General features: G+C 47.1%; 1 protein-coding gene and 2 non-coding genes across 3 annotated transcripts; all 3 read left to right on the forward strand.

Annotated features, from left to right (window-relative positions):
• The first annotated feature begins 9065 nt into the window (after window positions 1-9065).
• Window positions 9066-13297, forward strand: TPT1 (tumor protein, translationally-controlled 1). Its single transcript, XM_037377764.1, has 6 exons — window positions 9066-9227; window positions 9570-9643; window positions 10063-10253; window positions 10959-11064; window positions 11516-11632; window positions 13060-13297. The coding sequence occupies exons 1-6, from the start codon at window positions 9200-9202 to the stop codon at window positions 13060-13062; spliced, it is 519 nt and encodes a 172-aa protein (XP_037233661.1). The 5' UTR covers window positions 9066-9199; the 3' UTR covers window positions 13063-13297.
• LOC119143909 lies at window positions 12865-12994 on the forward strand. The gene has a single exon (XR_005102877.1). It is a non-coding gene; the product is annotated as a small nucleolar RNA SNORA31 (small nucleolar RNA).
• Window positions 13298-14075: 778 nt separating the features above from the next.
• LOC119143910 lies at window positions 14076-14211 on the forward strand. Its single transcript, XR_005102878.1, has one exon. It is a non-coding gene; the product is annotated as a small nucleolar RNA SNORA31 (small nucleolar RNA).
• The last annotated feature ends 895 nt before the right edge of the window (window positions 14212-15106 follow it).

Genomic DNA, 15106 nt, shown 5'->3' on the forward strand with positions numbered 1-15106 from the left:
AGCCATAGGTAGAGGGATACAGGATGAGACCACATTGCAGAACTACTCAAAATAAGATAGACAGAGGGGGCCTGTGTCTGCCCAGAAGACTGCGCAGGGTGGATGTTATCTCTTGGCACAGCTGAAACAAAGCAGACTGACCTCGCAGCACCTCTGTAATCCTTTGCTTACCCAGGGATACCCAACACTGCCTTGGCTGCGCATTTGGGCACGGTCATTAAACATTAAGGAAGCTAAACCACCTGACACGTGTGAGGGGTTTACTTGCTCTTTCAAATGTCACTACCAAGTCAGGACTATGAGACAGCAAAATTAGACCAGGAGAAATCCTCAGGGCAGCAGCTAATGCAATCAGCATAGCTGGGACCTAGTGAGGCAAAGCGGGTATCAGTCCTCCCTCACCTCAGCATGGCCCCACAGCTCGCCAAGGGTTATTTCAGGTCAGAGAAACAGCCAGAGATGATTTCCTAGCCTCCTCGAGACCCAGTTGCTCCCTCTTCCTGCCTAGAAATGTCCCTCCCTGAGGCTGCACTTGACTGATAAATTAATAAAGGGGATTCAAGGATACAGGAGATCTCTTCCAAACCCTTTTTCCCACAAAACCTACAAATCTATGCAGAGGAAGGTAATATTTAAGTGTTAAATTGCCCAGCCTCCCACAGTCCTTGGCTGAAGGGCTTCTTCCTGAGCCAGAAATGCTTAATAGCCGTTCCTGTGTTTTTTCCGTGACTCTAATTGCTTTTGCAATAATCTAAATTTTTGGCATCCACAGCATCCTCGAGCACTAAGTTCCACAACAGAACTATAAAAAGGATGTTAAAAGGACCCTTCTTTTGCGTCTTCTAAACCTGGTCACCTCATCGTCTTCTTGACGTGTCCATACTTCTATATGCTGAGAGGCAGCAAATAATTAACCTTTTTTAACTTTCTCAGTTAATTTCAAAGACTGCTGTCATACCAAACACCCCAGACATCTCTTTTTAAAGCTGGTGTGTCCTATTCCACGTTTAGTATTTCACTCCTTGCCTCTCCTCTTGGTACTGTTACTACTTTTATCATACCCTTTTGACACTGGGAGGCCAGAACTGCACATGGCATTTGACATTTGGGCATACAGCAGTTGTATATAAAATGTGTATGTGTGTGTATACATATATTTATTCTGTGTGTGTATGCAGACATACATATGGCAAGGATGTTTCTGGTTTTATTGTCTATTTCTTTCTTAAAATTTCATTAGCAGTTCAGTCTTCTGATCAGCACTGAGAATTGTTTTTCTGTTTTCACAGAGGTATCTATTATTGCTTCAGGCAACTCTGCCCGGATTTGTATTCATTAGCTAAACTGCTTTTTATATGTAAATCTTCTTAGCAGAAATACATGAGATGGGCCTGTTCTTCTGTTTCTCTTCTCTGCCTACAGTGTCATGGCCCTGCAGATAGACTTCCATGTGCCCACTGGCCCAGTGAAGGAACCAAACAGTGAGGAACATCCTGGTTCATCCTGTGTGAAAGTAGTGGCAAATAATACAGATTTTTTTTGGATAACTATGGAAACTGTGCAACCAAGCGTCTGTGTAGAATGTGACAACTCAGCTCCATCAAGATCTGAGCTTCAGACAGACCCCTAAATCCACTTTAATACAGGTTCTGATCCATCCTGTATTTACAACACTCACAGGGGAATGGGAGTACCCAGCCCCCAGCCCCTTTTTCAGTAAATGTTTGTTCTGCAGAAGAGGATGGAAATTTCCATCATGAGATCTGAAAAACAAGGCAAACTTCTCCCCAGAGTGTTGTGTGTCTAACTAATCCCCCTGATGAAAGAGGGCTGGATGATTGACCTCTCAAGGTCCTTTCCTACCCTAATCTTAAAGTGCCTAAGGTTATCAGCGATCTCACAGATAGATAAACAGATCAGCCCATATTTCCTCAGAGCACATTTGTGGGTGACAATTTGCAAAGAGCTGCTTCTACCACCCTTCTGTTAAAATTCCCCATTTCATAATGGCTTCTATGGTACAGACCTTTATAAAACAATTTAAACCAGAGGAATTCAAAATCACTCAGAAGCTGGGTGATATCTCCTAAGCCTCTGAATCCTTTGTCACTCAGGTCCCTTTTTGATTTTCACAGAAGGAGGGGAATACAGTAGACACAAAACCCTTATCAGAAAATAATAAATAACAAATCTGTCTTGGGATCTTTGAAAATAATAGCAGGTTTGTATTTACAATTGACAAGTGTTATGAATTCAGGTTAGTGGATTACTATTTAGGAAGATCTTTTCCAAAATGCAGTCTTTGTCTTTTAGTCCTGTTGCCTGCTTTCCTCTACAGTATTTTAAAGCGATGCTTTGCACAACTGGGAGACCAAAAGGTTGATCTTCCCATTCTCTTGTAACACCATCTTTATTCCTGCCATTCTCCTGGGGCATCTGCAGCAAGGGTTGCTTTACAAACATAACTGAGCATGTTCCTTATTTATTACCTGCTGGCAAATCCAGTGCCAGAATTTTAGGAATAACATCATTAACAAGCTGCATGCTCTGATGATTATTTCTCTGTTGACAAGACCGAGAGCTCACACCACATAACAATGAACTAAAAAGCATGCAGCAATGGATTAAAATGGAAGAATTCAATTTCAGTCTTCAAAACATTTCTGAAGCAAATGTCATTTTGAAAAATAACAGCTGAGTGAGTGTATCATGGCAGGATTAGCCCCTCTAATGGTTAAAAACTCCATAGGCCCCAGCTGATCACATGGGGATGCTGATCATCTGGAGAGAATGGTATTTGTGTGCAGCATCCAAGTGGCCAGGGGCCCAGAGAAGTTGTATCAGTTACAAGCCCAAGATCACATCTGTCTTGCGCTGGTCCTGGGGCATTCCGGGTGATACGGGAATGACACCAGCACCAGTGGAAACAGCTCTGGCCTCCTACCAAGGTGAGTAGAGCCCTGCTTGCCATCCACCAGCTCCTGTCCCGCCATCTAGTGGGGCGTCTCCGGATGTCACAAGCACCCAAATAAGTAGGAAGCCTTAACACCTGGAGCGCAAACACAGATTTCTTGAGTCTTTTCGATGGGGATCGCTAAGTTAGCTGAGGATACAGTTGAGCTCAACGGCTTCGGGAGAAAAATTAGGCAGAGGCTAATTTGCCTTAGAAAAAAGCTATTCAACTGCCCGCACCACCACCAGCCCTCGCAGCTCCCCTTCCCTTAGGAGCAGGCCATGCTGCTCCGTGAGAAGTCAGATTCAGCTCACTTAACAAAGGGATCTGGCAGTGAGCTGTCTGTTCTGTGGAGGTTAAATACAATGAATTCCACTGTCATTTTTGCAAAGCAATTGAACTGTCCAGGCCTGTGCTGATTCCCGCAATTTTTTTATTTTTTTTGTGGATGAATTTATAAATCTTCCATTTCTTTGCAGAGAGATCCAGGCTTACTGCCTGCAGATTAAGCAGAGTACCGGCAAGCATGAGAGTAGTTAAATCCCTGCTCACCTTTCCCTTATGTTTGGCATGGAAGGAGCCTTTTCTGCAGCCTATCTCAAACCTGAGTCAAAGAACTGTACCACATTGTTTTTAAAGAGGACTAAAGCAGGGACTTGTACCAGGATTAAAGCTCTGGGCACTGCAGAACCTGAATGCTTCTCCCTCTGCACATATGTGATTTCCACACAGACTTACCTTGCCATGCAGAACAACAAACACATTCTTCTCTTACAACATGTCTCTTCCAAACCCTCCTGTCCACTCTGAATAGGGTTATGAGGATATTATTTTTATCCCAATTGTGTAACCAGTCTAAACACGTGTAAATGACAGCACATAGCTCATCTAAGAATTGCAGGGTGACACAGAATAGGGCTAAAAGGACCTAGAGGCAGTCTGTCCATCTGTTGCAGGGCAGGGTCAGCTGTTACCTGTGTCATTCATGGTGGATCTAACATACTTTCTGATCTCACCTAAGCAGGTTTCTAGCCTATTCTCAAAAACCTGCAGGGACAGTGAACTAGGTGGACAGTCTATTCCTTGCTTCTCTATTGAGAGCACTGAAAAGCATTCCCAGTGCCTAATTTAAACTCTCTTGCAGCAAAATAAACCAGCTCATATTCCTTCTACTCATTCCCACTGCTCTTCTGAACCCTGGCCTATTAGTCCATACCTTTTTCAAAGTGCATTGCTAAAGCTGGAGTCAGTGCTCCAGGAGGTATATGCAGCACTGAACAGAGCTCAGCCCCTCACATCTTTAAGACAGCAGCAGTTTCTTACACATAACATCACCAGTTATATATTCCAATATGGTGTGGGCTTTTCTTAAAACAGGTAAGACAGATAATATTAGGAAAAAATTCTTCACTGAAAAGGTACTCAAGCATTGGAACTGGCTGCCCAGGGAAGTGGTGGAGTCACCATCCCTGAAAGTATTTAAAAGATGTGTAGACGTGGTTCTTAGGGACATGGTTTAGTGGTGGACTTGGCAGTGTTAGGTTAACAGTTGGACTTGATGATCTTAAAGGTCCTTTCCAACCTAAATGATTCTGTGGTTCTATGATTCTGGTTCAGCTTTGGACCTGCCAGTACCCCAGATCTTTTCTGCAGAACAGCTGTGCAGTTCTCTGACCTGTGCCTGTAGCTGATCATTTCTGCTCTGCAGTCAGAAGCATGACATCAAAGCAGCCATATGGAGTGCAGCATCAGCCCAGTGTCCCCTGGCATTTGCCAGCAGCAGAAGGCTAGGGAAGAGCAGAGGACCAGGGCCAGTAATGAGGCAGTACTTCCCCCATACACCATCTCAGTTTCTAGCAGCGTGCAGCTCAGAGTTTGCCTGAGCCTTGTACTGCATCCTTGTGTTTAAAAGCCTTTGAAAGGTTTTCCTTTAGTAAATTTGACTGCTCACTGACCTACTGGCCTTGTCCAAGTACCTTCTAACTCTTCATGCCATTTGTCCAATGTGTCAAAATAATTTTTTAATTAAGTTCTCAATCTGCAATACCCTTGTGGTCCTTCCCAACCTAATGCCTGCAACTTTAATGAATGCACCCTCTTTCCCAGCATTCAGCACATCAGTGAAACACTGAATGGCAGCAGACCCAAGACAGGAGTAGGCCTTTCTACCATAGTTCTTATAGTCACGTGGATATTTATGTACCTAAGTCTAAAATGTGGCTGCAGCTTTGGGCAGCACCGTGCTTCAAAGATCTTATCTTTACAATTCCAGTCCTGTTTTTCCTGAAAATGCACTAGTTGCAGTGTAGCCTGACACCCTCACACCTCCCCACCGGAGAGGTTCTAGGTAAACTGAAATGGTGCACCTAATGTCACAGATGAGAAAAGGCTTTTCGTTGCTGTGCAGTGACCTCTGTCTGTCTGAAGAAGCGCAGCCAGCCATCAAGCAAAACAGCTGTGGATGTGTACAGCCAAGAAAGATGCAGAGGATTTTCAGGGACCCAGCTGCAACGGAAAGAACTGTAAATACTGTAAATGTCAGAGTAACAACACCTACATTTCTTATGAGTGCAGGAGGGGTTGTTGCTGAATTGAAGATCTTTCTTGTATTCTAAAAAGTGATGCCTTTTTCTGGGATATCTTCATCTATCTAATCCAGTCTAACATATTCTATTATTTGTGAATAGGTCAGACCTGATAAGCTATACTGATGATCAAAGCTCAACTCTTTCAAGTATCAGTCTCGGGATCTGGGATTCTGACAGTACTGTGCCAATGTAGATATAAATGACCAATTTTTACTCAAGACCCAAAAAGCTCCAAGAATTGCCAGGGCCTGAAAGGCTGACTATATCATGTAACAAACACACCTGAAAGAGTCAAAAGGATGGCCCAGTTTTCTGAGGTCAAATCCGAATTAGTAAGGTTTTTAGCACCTAAAGATCAAACCTTTATTGCCCTGAAACTCCCTGGGGAAAGAACTTGAACAAAACCAGTTTGAGCTACAGTTTTTATCTGGATGGGTGGAATGAGGGGGCTATGAAGTCAGCTCCTGTTTCAGTCCTAAATTCCAGCCAGATTTGTGAAGACACAAGCTGATCACAGGCTTGCCATGCATCCTCTCTCCCAATGCAAGAGGCTTTGTGCCAGGAGATGTGCTGGGGAAGACAGCACTGGGCACAGGCTGCCTTGCCAGGCCTCTCTTCAATGCCAGTCATGCTCAGTTGTTTAGTCTTCAATTTTCCAGTTCCTCTCTACCAGGAGAAATATATATTTATACACACATACATACATATATATATATATATATAGGACCCTCTCCCGCATCCAGCAAGTGATGTAAAATATCACCACTACTATGTGCCTTTTACAGCCTTTTACAAAGGTTAGAACAAACGCACTGGTGCTGTCCCTTACGTGACAGCCCAGCCTCACCTCTCATTTGTTTCCACTGACTGCACCTGGCAGGAGCCTTAGCTGCAGGCAAGATCTCCTCCCTTTTCATACAGCTCAACAGGAGGCACCACAACGGGCTGAAAACATATTGTTCACTTAGAGAAAGAACGGCAAAGTATCAGCTCTCATCTGCCATTTTAATCCAAGACACAAACAATTAGTTGAACACAGTCATATCCAGATGCTAATGTTTGGTGGAAATGAGTAACAGTGCATTAATTCCCGACTAGCTGAGATGCATCTTCCATGATAAAGGCTTCTTGTAAGACTCTGCAGACACCAGCCTAGAAAATCCTCCTCAAATGATATTAAAAGCCTCATCTATAAAAACACAGGACTTTGTTCAGTCCTTGGGGATTTACATGTCTCCAAAGATGAGGTGCACTGTCAGGAAAACCTGTCACATCATTTTAGATGTCACTCAGCACCTAAAAAGAATGTGCTGCGGGAGGGACCACCTTTTTAACCAGCCTACCAGGCTGGAATGTATTAACTGTTGGCTGGATGAAGCAGGTGAGGAACACTAAGGTTTTCTTCAAACAATGCTGGTTTTGAGGAGTGGGGGTGGTAAATTAATGCATTTTCTAATCTAGTTCATGACAATGTATCAACACATGACATAATTGCCTGTTTATATAGCATCACAGGAACTTTTCAGCAATGGTACCTTGGTGAAGTTCTTCTTGCAAAACCTATACCAATTAAAATATCACTTAGTCCTGGGATTTATTCAGGGTTGTCTGAGTTTAAATTAATTTTAAAAGCAATTCAAGTTAAAAGGATGCAAAACCTTGTCATGTCAACACTCCTAGTCTCATTTAAAGCTTTTTCCACTTGATATTTATTTAGTTTAACTCCACACCAAATTGGTGTTCACACAGGAGCCTTGACCTATATAACTGACACATTTTTTAATAGTATCTCCCACTTCACAGCTGCAACTCTGAATGTAGAGCTACAGGCAAATCAGCCTGAAGGTCCATCTAGCTTAGCAGTTGTGTCAAAGGGTTTCTACCTTGACTCCAGTAAATTGAGTCAACTGCTGAATTTGTAAGAGGTTTCAATACCGCTACAGAAATATTCATTTTTCTAGAACAATCTCTTCAAAATATAACCAAATTGAAGCACACCTACTAACTGGATGTTTTTAGCTGCATATTACATTACAGTGAAGGAGCCAAATGTTCCCCTGTCACTCAACCCACTGCTGAAGATGAAAGTTGCTCTTTTTCTATTGCGGTTTGTAAGAAGAGGGGCTATCTTTTATCAGGCCAGCTGCCACCAAGACAAAACCGATAAGCTCTGGGGCAGAAGCCCCTTTTTCAGGTCTGAAATAGCAACGGTAGTCATGAAGGTGAAAAACAGCAGAGAACGACTTAAATTTAATTATGTAAGCAGCTAGACCATCTGAAAAAAAAAAAAAGGCACTGATTTCTGGAGCAAAGGAAGTGATAGCAGGGGAGGAGGAGATAAAACTCGAGCTCCTCTGGCATACACAAAGCAAGCAATGAGTAATTTACAGCCTGAGGAGGTGAGGGACAGGCAATTGTATTCTGTGCCCCGGTGCCTCTGTCAAGTCCAGGATCATTAGCAACATTAAGCATTGTAGGTCCCACGGTGTCTTTTGAAGGTATTTTGTCAATGTCCCCTAAGAATTAGGGTTCAAGGGGGGTCTGCATTAATTTCTGCTGTGACAGGCTACTGCAGAAAAGTACGTGCAAGGGGGAAATAAGAGGCCTAGGCATCACTGTCCTTCTGCCTTTCACCTTGACCCTGCCTGCCGGGCTTAATCTGACTTCACTGTGGACAAAAATCCAAGCAATATACCTGCTCCAAGCAGTCCTTTCGCTAGCACGGAAGTGGCGTCTCTGAACATACCCAACTCTCGTTATCGGGGGGAGGAATAACAGGAGGACTCTAACAGCTTCTTAATTGTTTGCCTATTAAAGAACATCGTTTATTTGGAGAAGGCGCAGCACCCTGAACAGTGACAACACCTCACGGCCCTAACAAGGTGTCAGGAGCTCCCCAGCAGCGAGTGAGCAGGGCCCACCCTCAGCAGTCCCTGCAGGTGGTGGGGCTTCCAGCGAGGCCCCCGCAGGTGAGCGGGCAGCGCCTGCAGGCGGTCGCGACAGCCGACAGGCGCGTTATCGGGCTGCTCGGGAGCGGGCACAGCGAGGGACGCCGCGGGGCACCGAGCGGCGCGTCCCGGCGGTGCGCGGGCGAGGCGCGGACCGCTCCCCCCTCCGCCTGAGCCCGTCCCGGGCTGGCGGTAAGGTTCGTGCCCGGGCCGGGGCACAAGCCAGCGGGGGGAAGCGGCCACGGGCGCTGGGCGAACCGCCCGGCCAAAGCACAGCGACGGCCCGCCCTCGGCCCCCGCCCCGCCCCCGCCCCGGGCAGAGGGCCGCCCCCCGGCCGCAGCTCCCGGCCCCGTCAGCGGGGGCACACGCCGCCCTGCCGCCGGCACGGCTCTGCGGCGGGTGCGGGGGAGCGGCTCGTGCTGCGGGACACCCCCCTCCCCCCCCTTCGCCAACGGCCGCTCTAACGGCCCCGTCACGGGCGCCCCCCGCGCCGCCAGCCGCCTCCCGCCCACCGGCCGCGCGGGGGCGCCGCGCGGGGCGGGTGCGGGGGGAGGGGGGCGGGGGGAGGGCGCGCGTGCGCGATGACGCGCCGGGACGTGCCCGCTATATGAGCCCCGGCAGGCGCTGACTCGGCCCTTTCCGCCTCGCTCCCGCCCGCTCTCGGGTCGCTGCGCAGAGACCCGCGCCGCCGCCGCCCGTCGCCGCCGCCATGATCATCTACCGGGACTGCATCAGCCGTAAGAGCGGCGGCGCGGGGGGGGGGGGGGCGACGCTGGGGCCGGGAGGGGCGGGCGGCGGCTCGGTCGGCCGGGGGAAGCGGCTGGCCGCGGCCTGGGCCCGGCCGCTGGGCCCGGCGGTGCCGCGCATGTGCAGTGCGGGCGGCGGCGGCGGGGGGCCGGGGGGGGCAGGGCCGGGCCCGGGGGGGCTCGGGCCGGGCCCGCGGGGCCCGGGGGTGGGGGAGCCGGAGGGAGCGTGGGCCCGGCCGGGCGGTGAGGGGAAGGGGCCGCGGGCCGGCGCGGGGGAGCGGAGGGTGGAGGCTGACGCGGCGGCGCCCGCCTGTGTGTGTCCGTCCCCCGCAGAGGACGAGATGTTCTCGGACATCTACAAGATCCGGGAGGTGGCGAACGGCCTGTGCCTGGAAGTGGAGGGGAAGGTGAGTGGCCCGGCCGCCCCGGGCGGTGAGGGGGGGCGGGCCTCGCAGCGGTGACTCTGGGCCGGGGAGCCGGGCCGGTGGCGGAGGCACGGCTTGGGGAGCGGGGACCGGCTTCCTGCGGGGGCCCGAGAGGGGGGCACCCACCGCGGCCGGGTGCCTGTGGCCGGGGCAGGGCCGGCCGGTGGTGAGCGAGAGGGCCCGGGGCAGCCAGGCTGGTGTGCGGCGCCGGCGGTGTAGCAAAGCTTCGGTCAGGTGTTGGGAGAGCCGTCTGGCTTAAACCGTGCTCGGGCTGCAGTCAGGTTCCTTGCGCTTAACTGTGGCTCTGAAGTCATGCCCTGCTGTCAGGTCATAGATGTGTAAGAGCGGTAGCGTTAAAACTTTCGCAGAGCCGTTAAGTTTTTTGATGTCTCTAAATCTAGATGGTCACCAGGACAGAGGGTCAAATTGATGACTCTCTAATTGGTGGCAATGCCTCTGCTGAAGGTCCTGAGGGAGATGGAACAGAAGCCACGGTCATAACTGGTGTCGATATAGTAATAAACCACCACCTTCAGGAAACCAGCTTTACAAAAGAATCCTACAAGAAATACATCAAGGATTACATGAAAGCGTAAGTATTGGTAGGCGTTATCTTTAAAAGGGATTGTGAAATTTATTTAGTTTGCTGAGATTTTAAAAACAGTGTTGAACTTTATTCCCAGTAGGTGTTAGTTTTGATACACGTGCCAAACTGGCTGTGAACTTCTGTAATGTCTTAACGCTTGGCAGAACTGGAGCTCTAAAGAATTGATACTGGAATATCTAAGTTTATTTTGGCTGAGGTAGAGGACCTGGTCATGTGCTTTAGATCTTATTTGTAACCCTGTTGTTTTCTTTTGGGTTTCTTCATGCCAAACCTTCATGTGGAAGGGGGTTAGGTGGTCAAGAAAAGCTTCCTGAAGCTTTTCTAACTTGACACTTAAATGTCCAAAAATAATGTGTGTGAATGAAACTTCTTGCTAATTTAAGGTGTAATTTCTGTTGCTCATGGTTCAGTGGGTTAGTATGAAAGGTGAAAATGCTTTCCGATACTGACAGAGAGTACTCTTGGTGCTGTGGAAGTGGCTTGCTAATTTTCATCTACCACTAGAAGTGAGCTTGATGATTGGCAGGCACTGTTCTGCTAGTTCCCTTCAAATTTGGGGGCTTTGAGAGGGAACAGGAGAAAGGCAGCAAAATCACAGTTTGACTGCTAGTAACTCTTCTTGCTATGATGTGATGCTGCACAGTGAAGTTATTAAGCTAGAACATGTTTTCAGTGTGTTTTTCCTTCCAGAATCAAAGCCAGACTTGAGGAACACAAGCCAGAGAGAGTAAAGCCTTTCATGACTGGGGCTGCAGAACAAATCAAACACATCCTTGCTAACTTCAAAAACTACCAGGTAATGAAACTTCTGTCTCTTTACTGCAATGATGCAAGCTGCAATTGGTTCATCTGCTGAACTAGTTTGAGTTTTGAGGGCCTCTCTTGTGGGGACATCCTTTCTCTAAGAGCGTTAGGGTTTCTGAGAAGCAGGGAGGAGAAAGAGCGAAAGACTTGGTGTTCGGGCGTCTTATTTCAGCTTGCACTGTTTGTAGTTAACTACATTTATAGTTATCGCCATTTAGGAACTGTGGAGTTAAAAGACTTGAAGGATAACTTTGTCTGTTGTGTCTTACTCTGCTGTTCATAGTAGTGTGGTGTGGCACTAAAATGGGTGAGCTGCAAAAGCAAAATTGCTGCAGCTGGTCGTGGAGACTTCGAACTTGGAGATGTTGTAGCTTTCTTATACAAAAAGGCACTTTCTCCTGGTAATAGCTCATTAAATGTCTCAGTAACATATTTCTCTGAAGTTCTTTGTAGGAGAGAACATGAATCCAGATGGCATGGTGGCTCTTCTGGATTTCCGTGAGGATGGTGTGACCCCGTATATGATTTTCTTTAAGGATGGCTTAGAAATTGAGAAATGTGTAAGTACTGACCTGAAATGGATGAATGTGCCTAACTGCTGCTACATGATTAGCTCTTTCAATGCATCACTTGTTCTCTTGTATCCCTGTTGAACAGTAGCTGCCAGTTCAAAAACTTAAAAGTTCATGTAAGTACACCCTAATTGCTACTTTGTGTTATACAAAGTGGCTGGAACTTCCATTGTATACTATTCAATTATAGTAAAAGGGGACACAGTTTCACTGTAGCGATTCATGGTGACTTAATGGCTAAGAAATGTAGGAAGAATTGCCTTGGCGAAATGTGTAATTGGTTATGGTTTTAAACTATTAAAGACAATGTCCTCTGAAATGGAGCACTTGCTACTTTGGTCCCTCTTGTGGGGGTTAATTCTGAAGTATTTGGTCATGTTTTTTCTTCTTTCACTTAATTTGATGCCCTTATTTTGTTATGCAAGAACTGTTCAAATATTGCCCTAAATTTGGGATCACAGTGATACTTGACTGAGTACTTAACCTTATTCTACTTGGAATCTCCAGCTGTCTAAGCTCAGACAGCTCCTGTGGTCTGCTTTAACTACTCTTGGAATGTGATTGCAGTGAAACAGTATTTGGATCCCAACACTTGTACTTTTAGCTTATTTGGAGAACTGTGGAATTTGATGCAGACTAGCGGTGTGGAATCACCAATTGCTTTGCCCAGTCATTGTGGACTTACAAAGTCTGTTTATAGCCAGCTAAATTTATCTGTAAAGCCTCTTACAGGCTTTCTGGTATGCCAGTCATGTAAAGATGAACCAAATTCTATTGTGGAGCAGTAGTCCAACTAAGGGAATGCTTTTACTGGCCAAAACAGACACACAGCTTCCTGCAGCTTGACTGAAGGGTGATGTCTGTCCTGGGCCCTAGAATAGGTGGTCACCTGGCAGGTACCTTCTCAGACCAGAAGCTTGCATGCATCTACCCTACTTGGGCAGACCTTTTGGATTCGGGTAACACCATCTTCAGGTAGGTGGAGTTACAGGAATAGCATCAGGGTGTTCCAGTGGGCAAAAAACCTTACAGCTTCTTTGTGTACAGCTCTCTGAAGAGAGACATATGTACGTTGTAAACTTTAGTACTTCTTTAGGACATACTCTTATTTGAAAGGAAATCTGAAACTTGGTGTGTCAAGAAAAAGGGGATGAATAAGCATCCAGTCTGGCTTGCTCAGCAGCTGGTACCAGTTGCTCTGTATGATCATAAGAAATGATCAGCATCCTCTGATAGACCATGAGCACTCTTTCTGTTGCTTTCTGGTTTGCACTAAGATGCAAAAATAACTTCCTTGCGCTTTCTGCCTGCCTGACTGTGGCAGCTCAGATTGAATTAGGGAATACACAAGTAAGTTATAGAAACTTACTGTGACTGTCTTGACATTGAACTAACCCTTGCTACTTTTGTTTCAGTAACAAATCAAACAGTATGGTTTTGGATCACTTGTCTTCATAGCTGGCTGCTGTTTCTTCTTCATTGGCACAACACCAGGAATCGGCAATGTCTAACTGGACTGATGTCATCTTGAGCTTTATTCACTTATTTTGACCCTGATTTGGAGTGGAGGCATTGTTATAAAAAAAAGAAAAAAAAAAAAAACCCCAAACATCTGTCATGTAGGTTGTCTAAAATAAAACTCATTTAAACCCATTTTAGGTGATGCCTTTTGGTCTAATGTGTTTCTTAGGGTAACTTGCAGGAGAGGTTGCAGCAAGGTGTTTGTCCAAGGATTTGGTAGTGCGCTAGGACCAGGCTATACTACTGACAGTACAACTTGACTGTTTCCAGACAGACTTCACGCAGTTTTTACCTGTGGCTTTGGAGTGCAAGAGCAGGCAGAGGTCAATAAGGCAAAGTCCAAGAAATGCCATCATAATGGAGTGGACCACCTTCGTCTTTCATGATTGCTCAGAGACTTCTCTGGAAGAGATACCAAAATTGGTAAAAAAAAAAAAACCACCAAAAACCCAACAAAAAAACCTCATACAAATACACCCAGAATGGACTATGCACTATTCAAGCTGAGTGCTGGCTGAGCTGCTCTGTCAGACAAGGATACTTGAGTCTGTTCTCAGTTGTAGTATGACTTCAAGATCAAAGTAGGAGGATGGATGGAACAGGAGTCAACACCAGCACACTGTCTGAGCCTGAGTACTGGGAACACTGGGGAAGAGGGTGAAATTATGAGGTTTTTCAGCACAGCCTGGCTGTGGTAATAGCTCCTTTGTATTTGACAGCTATTCAGGAGCAGGTTAACTAGAACTTGGTCAGTTTGCAGGGTTTGGGGGTTTTCTGTACTACTAGAGGAGAGAAATGTTGGAACGACCACGCTCTGTCATAGGTGCATTACAAAGCAAGTGTGTGCTTGGGCTCAAGACTTACTGGAGTACTTAAAACTTGCTGTGCCTGCTGTGTCCCTTGTTAGGAAATGCATCTGTTTGACAGACCTGGAGCAAACCACTGTTGCTTCTCTGGTTCTTGCTGGGATGCAACAGTAACAGGTTCCTTGCGCTTTCTACCTGCCTGACCTGGTGGCAGTCTGGATTGAATAAAGGAACACAAATACCTTCACAGAGAGCCTTGGGGCAAGGGGGTTTGTTGTTGATGCAGTGCATGCCTGACCAGGGATGTTGCCTTGGACTGGAAATCATAACTTCTTCCCTACTGCAGTGATTGCAGGGGTATCGGAGGTTAAGGTGCCTGAAAGGGGAGGCCGTGAGGCGCTGGCTAGCTGTGGACCTGTGAGGCCTCAGGCCTCCATTTCAGAGTTTTTATGTCTGTCTTGTTGGTTTTTGGGCCCTGGTGCAGGAGGGTTGAGGTGGAGCCAGGTTTCTGCAGGGGTGAGATAGATGTGGCAGCAGGCTGGGAGGAGTGATAGTGTCTGCGGAGGTGGGAGTGGAGTGTGCCCTAGTTATCTCGGAGGTTCCTATCTGGTTTGTCTATTTTAGTTCTGTGGGAACTTCATTTACATATGTGGTGGTGTGGTGTGTTGGTTTGTGTTTGGTTTTTTTTTGGCTTTCCCGAGTAAGTCGGGCCAGCTGCACTGCTGGCTGAGGTACAACTTTGGTGTAATCTGAGTGATGTAAATTAATACTCCTCTGCCTTTACCCTATGGGGCTGAAAGGGAGGCAGGTTCAAAGCCTAAATAAAATCAGTGTGAGCCAATTTTTGTTTTCCTTGCAGAGGCTTTGTTTAACGGGGTTGGGTGAGGATGTTGCATGTGCTGGGAGCTTGGGAACGCTTGCTCAGTTTGAGACTCTGCTTCTCAGTGGAGTAAGGTTAGTGTAGGCAGGGCAGTGCTTGTGTGGCTGTGCAGCCCCTAACATCCCTGGCTTCCACTTCCAGTCAGTGAGCCAAAGTGTTCAAAACTGCATGGAGCTGGTACGTGGGAGTGACAATGGCTCTTCTGCCTGCTTGCCTGGTTATGCTGGGGCTGGGAACACTGGGCACAGGCTTGAG

The sequence above is a fragment of the Falco rusticolus genome, chromosome 2 (genome assembly GCF_015220075.1).
Source record: "Falco rusticolus isolate bFalRus1 chromosome 2, bFalRus1.pri, whole genome shotgun sequence".
Classification (NCBI taxonomy): domain Eukaryota; kingdom Metazoa; phylum Chordata; class Aves; order Falconiformes; family Falconidae; genus Falco; species Falco rusticolus.

Bases quoted from the DNA above. Each gene is read 5' to 3' on its own strand.
- TPT1 (XM_037377764.1), top strand. From the start codon at position 9,200: ATGATCATCTACCGGGACTGCATCAGCC. The intron at 9,228-9,569 runs GTAAGAGCGGCG...CGTCCCCCGCAG, and splicing joins CTACCGGGACTGCATCAGCC to AGGACGAGATGTTCTCGGAC. The intron at 11,065-11,515 runs GTAATGAAACTT...ATTTCTCTGAAG, and splicing joins CTAACTTCAAAAACTACCAG to TTCTTTGTAGGAGAGAACAT.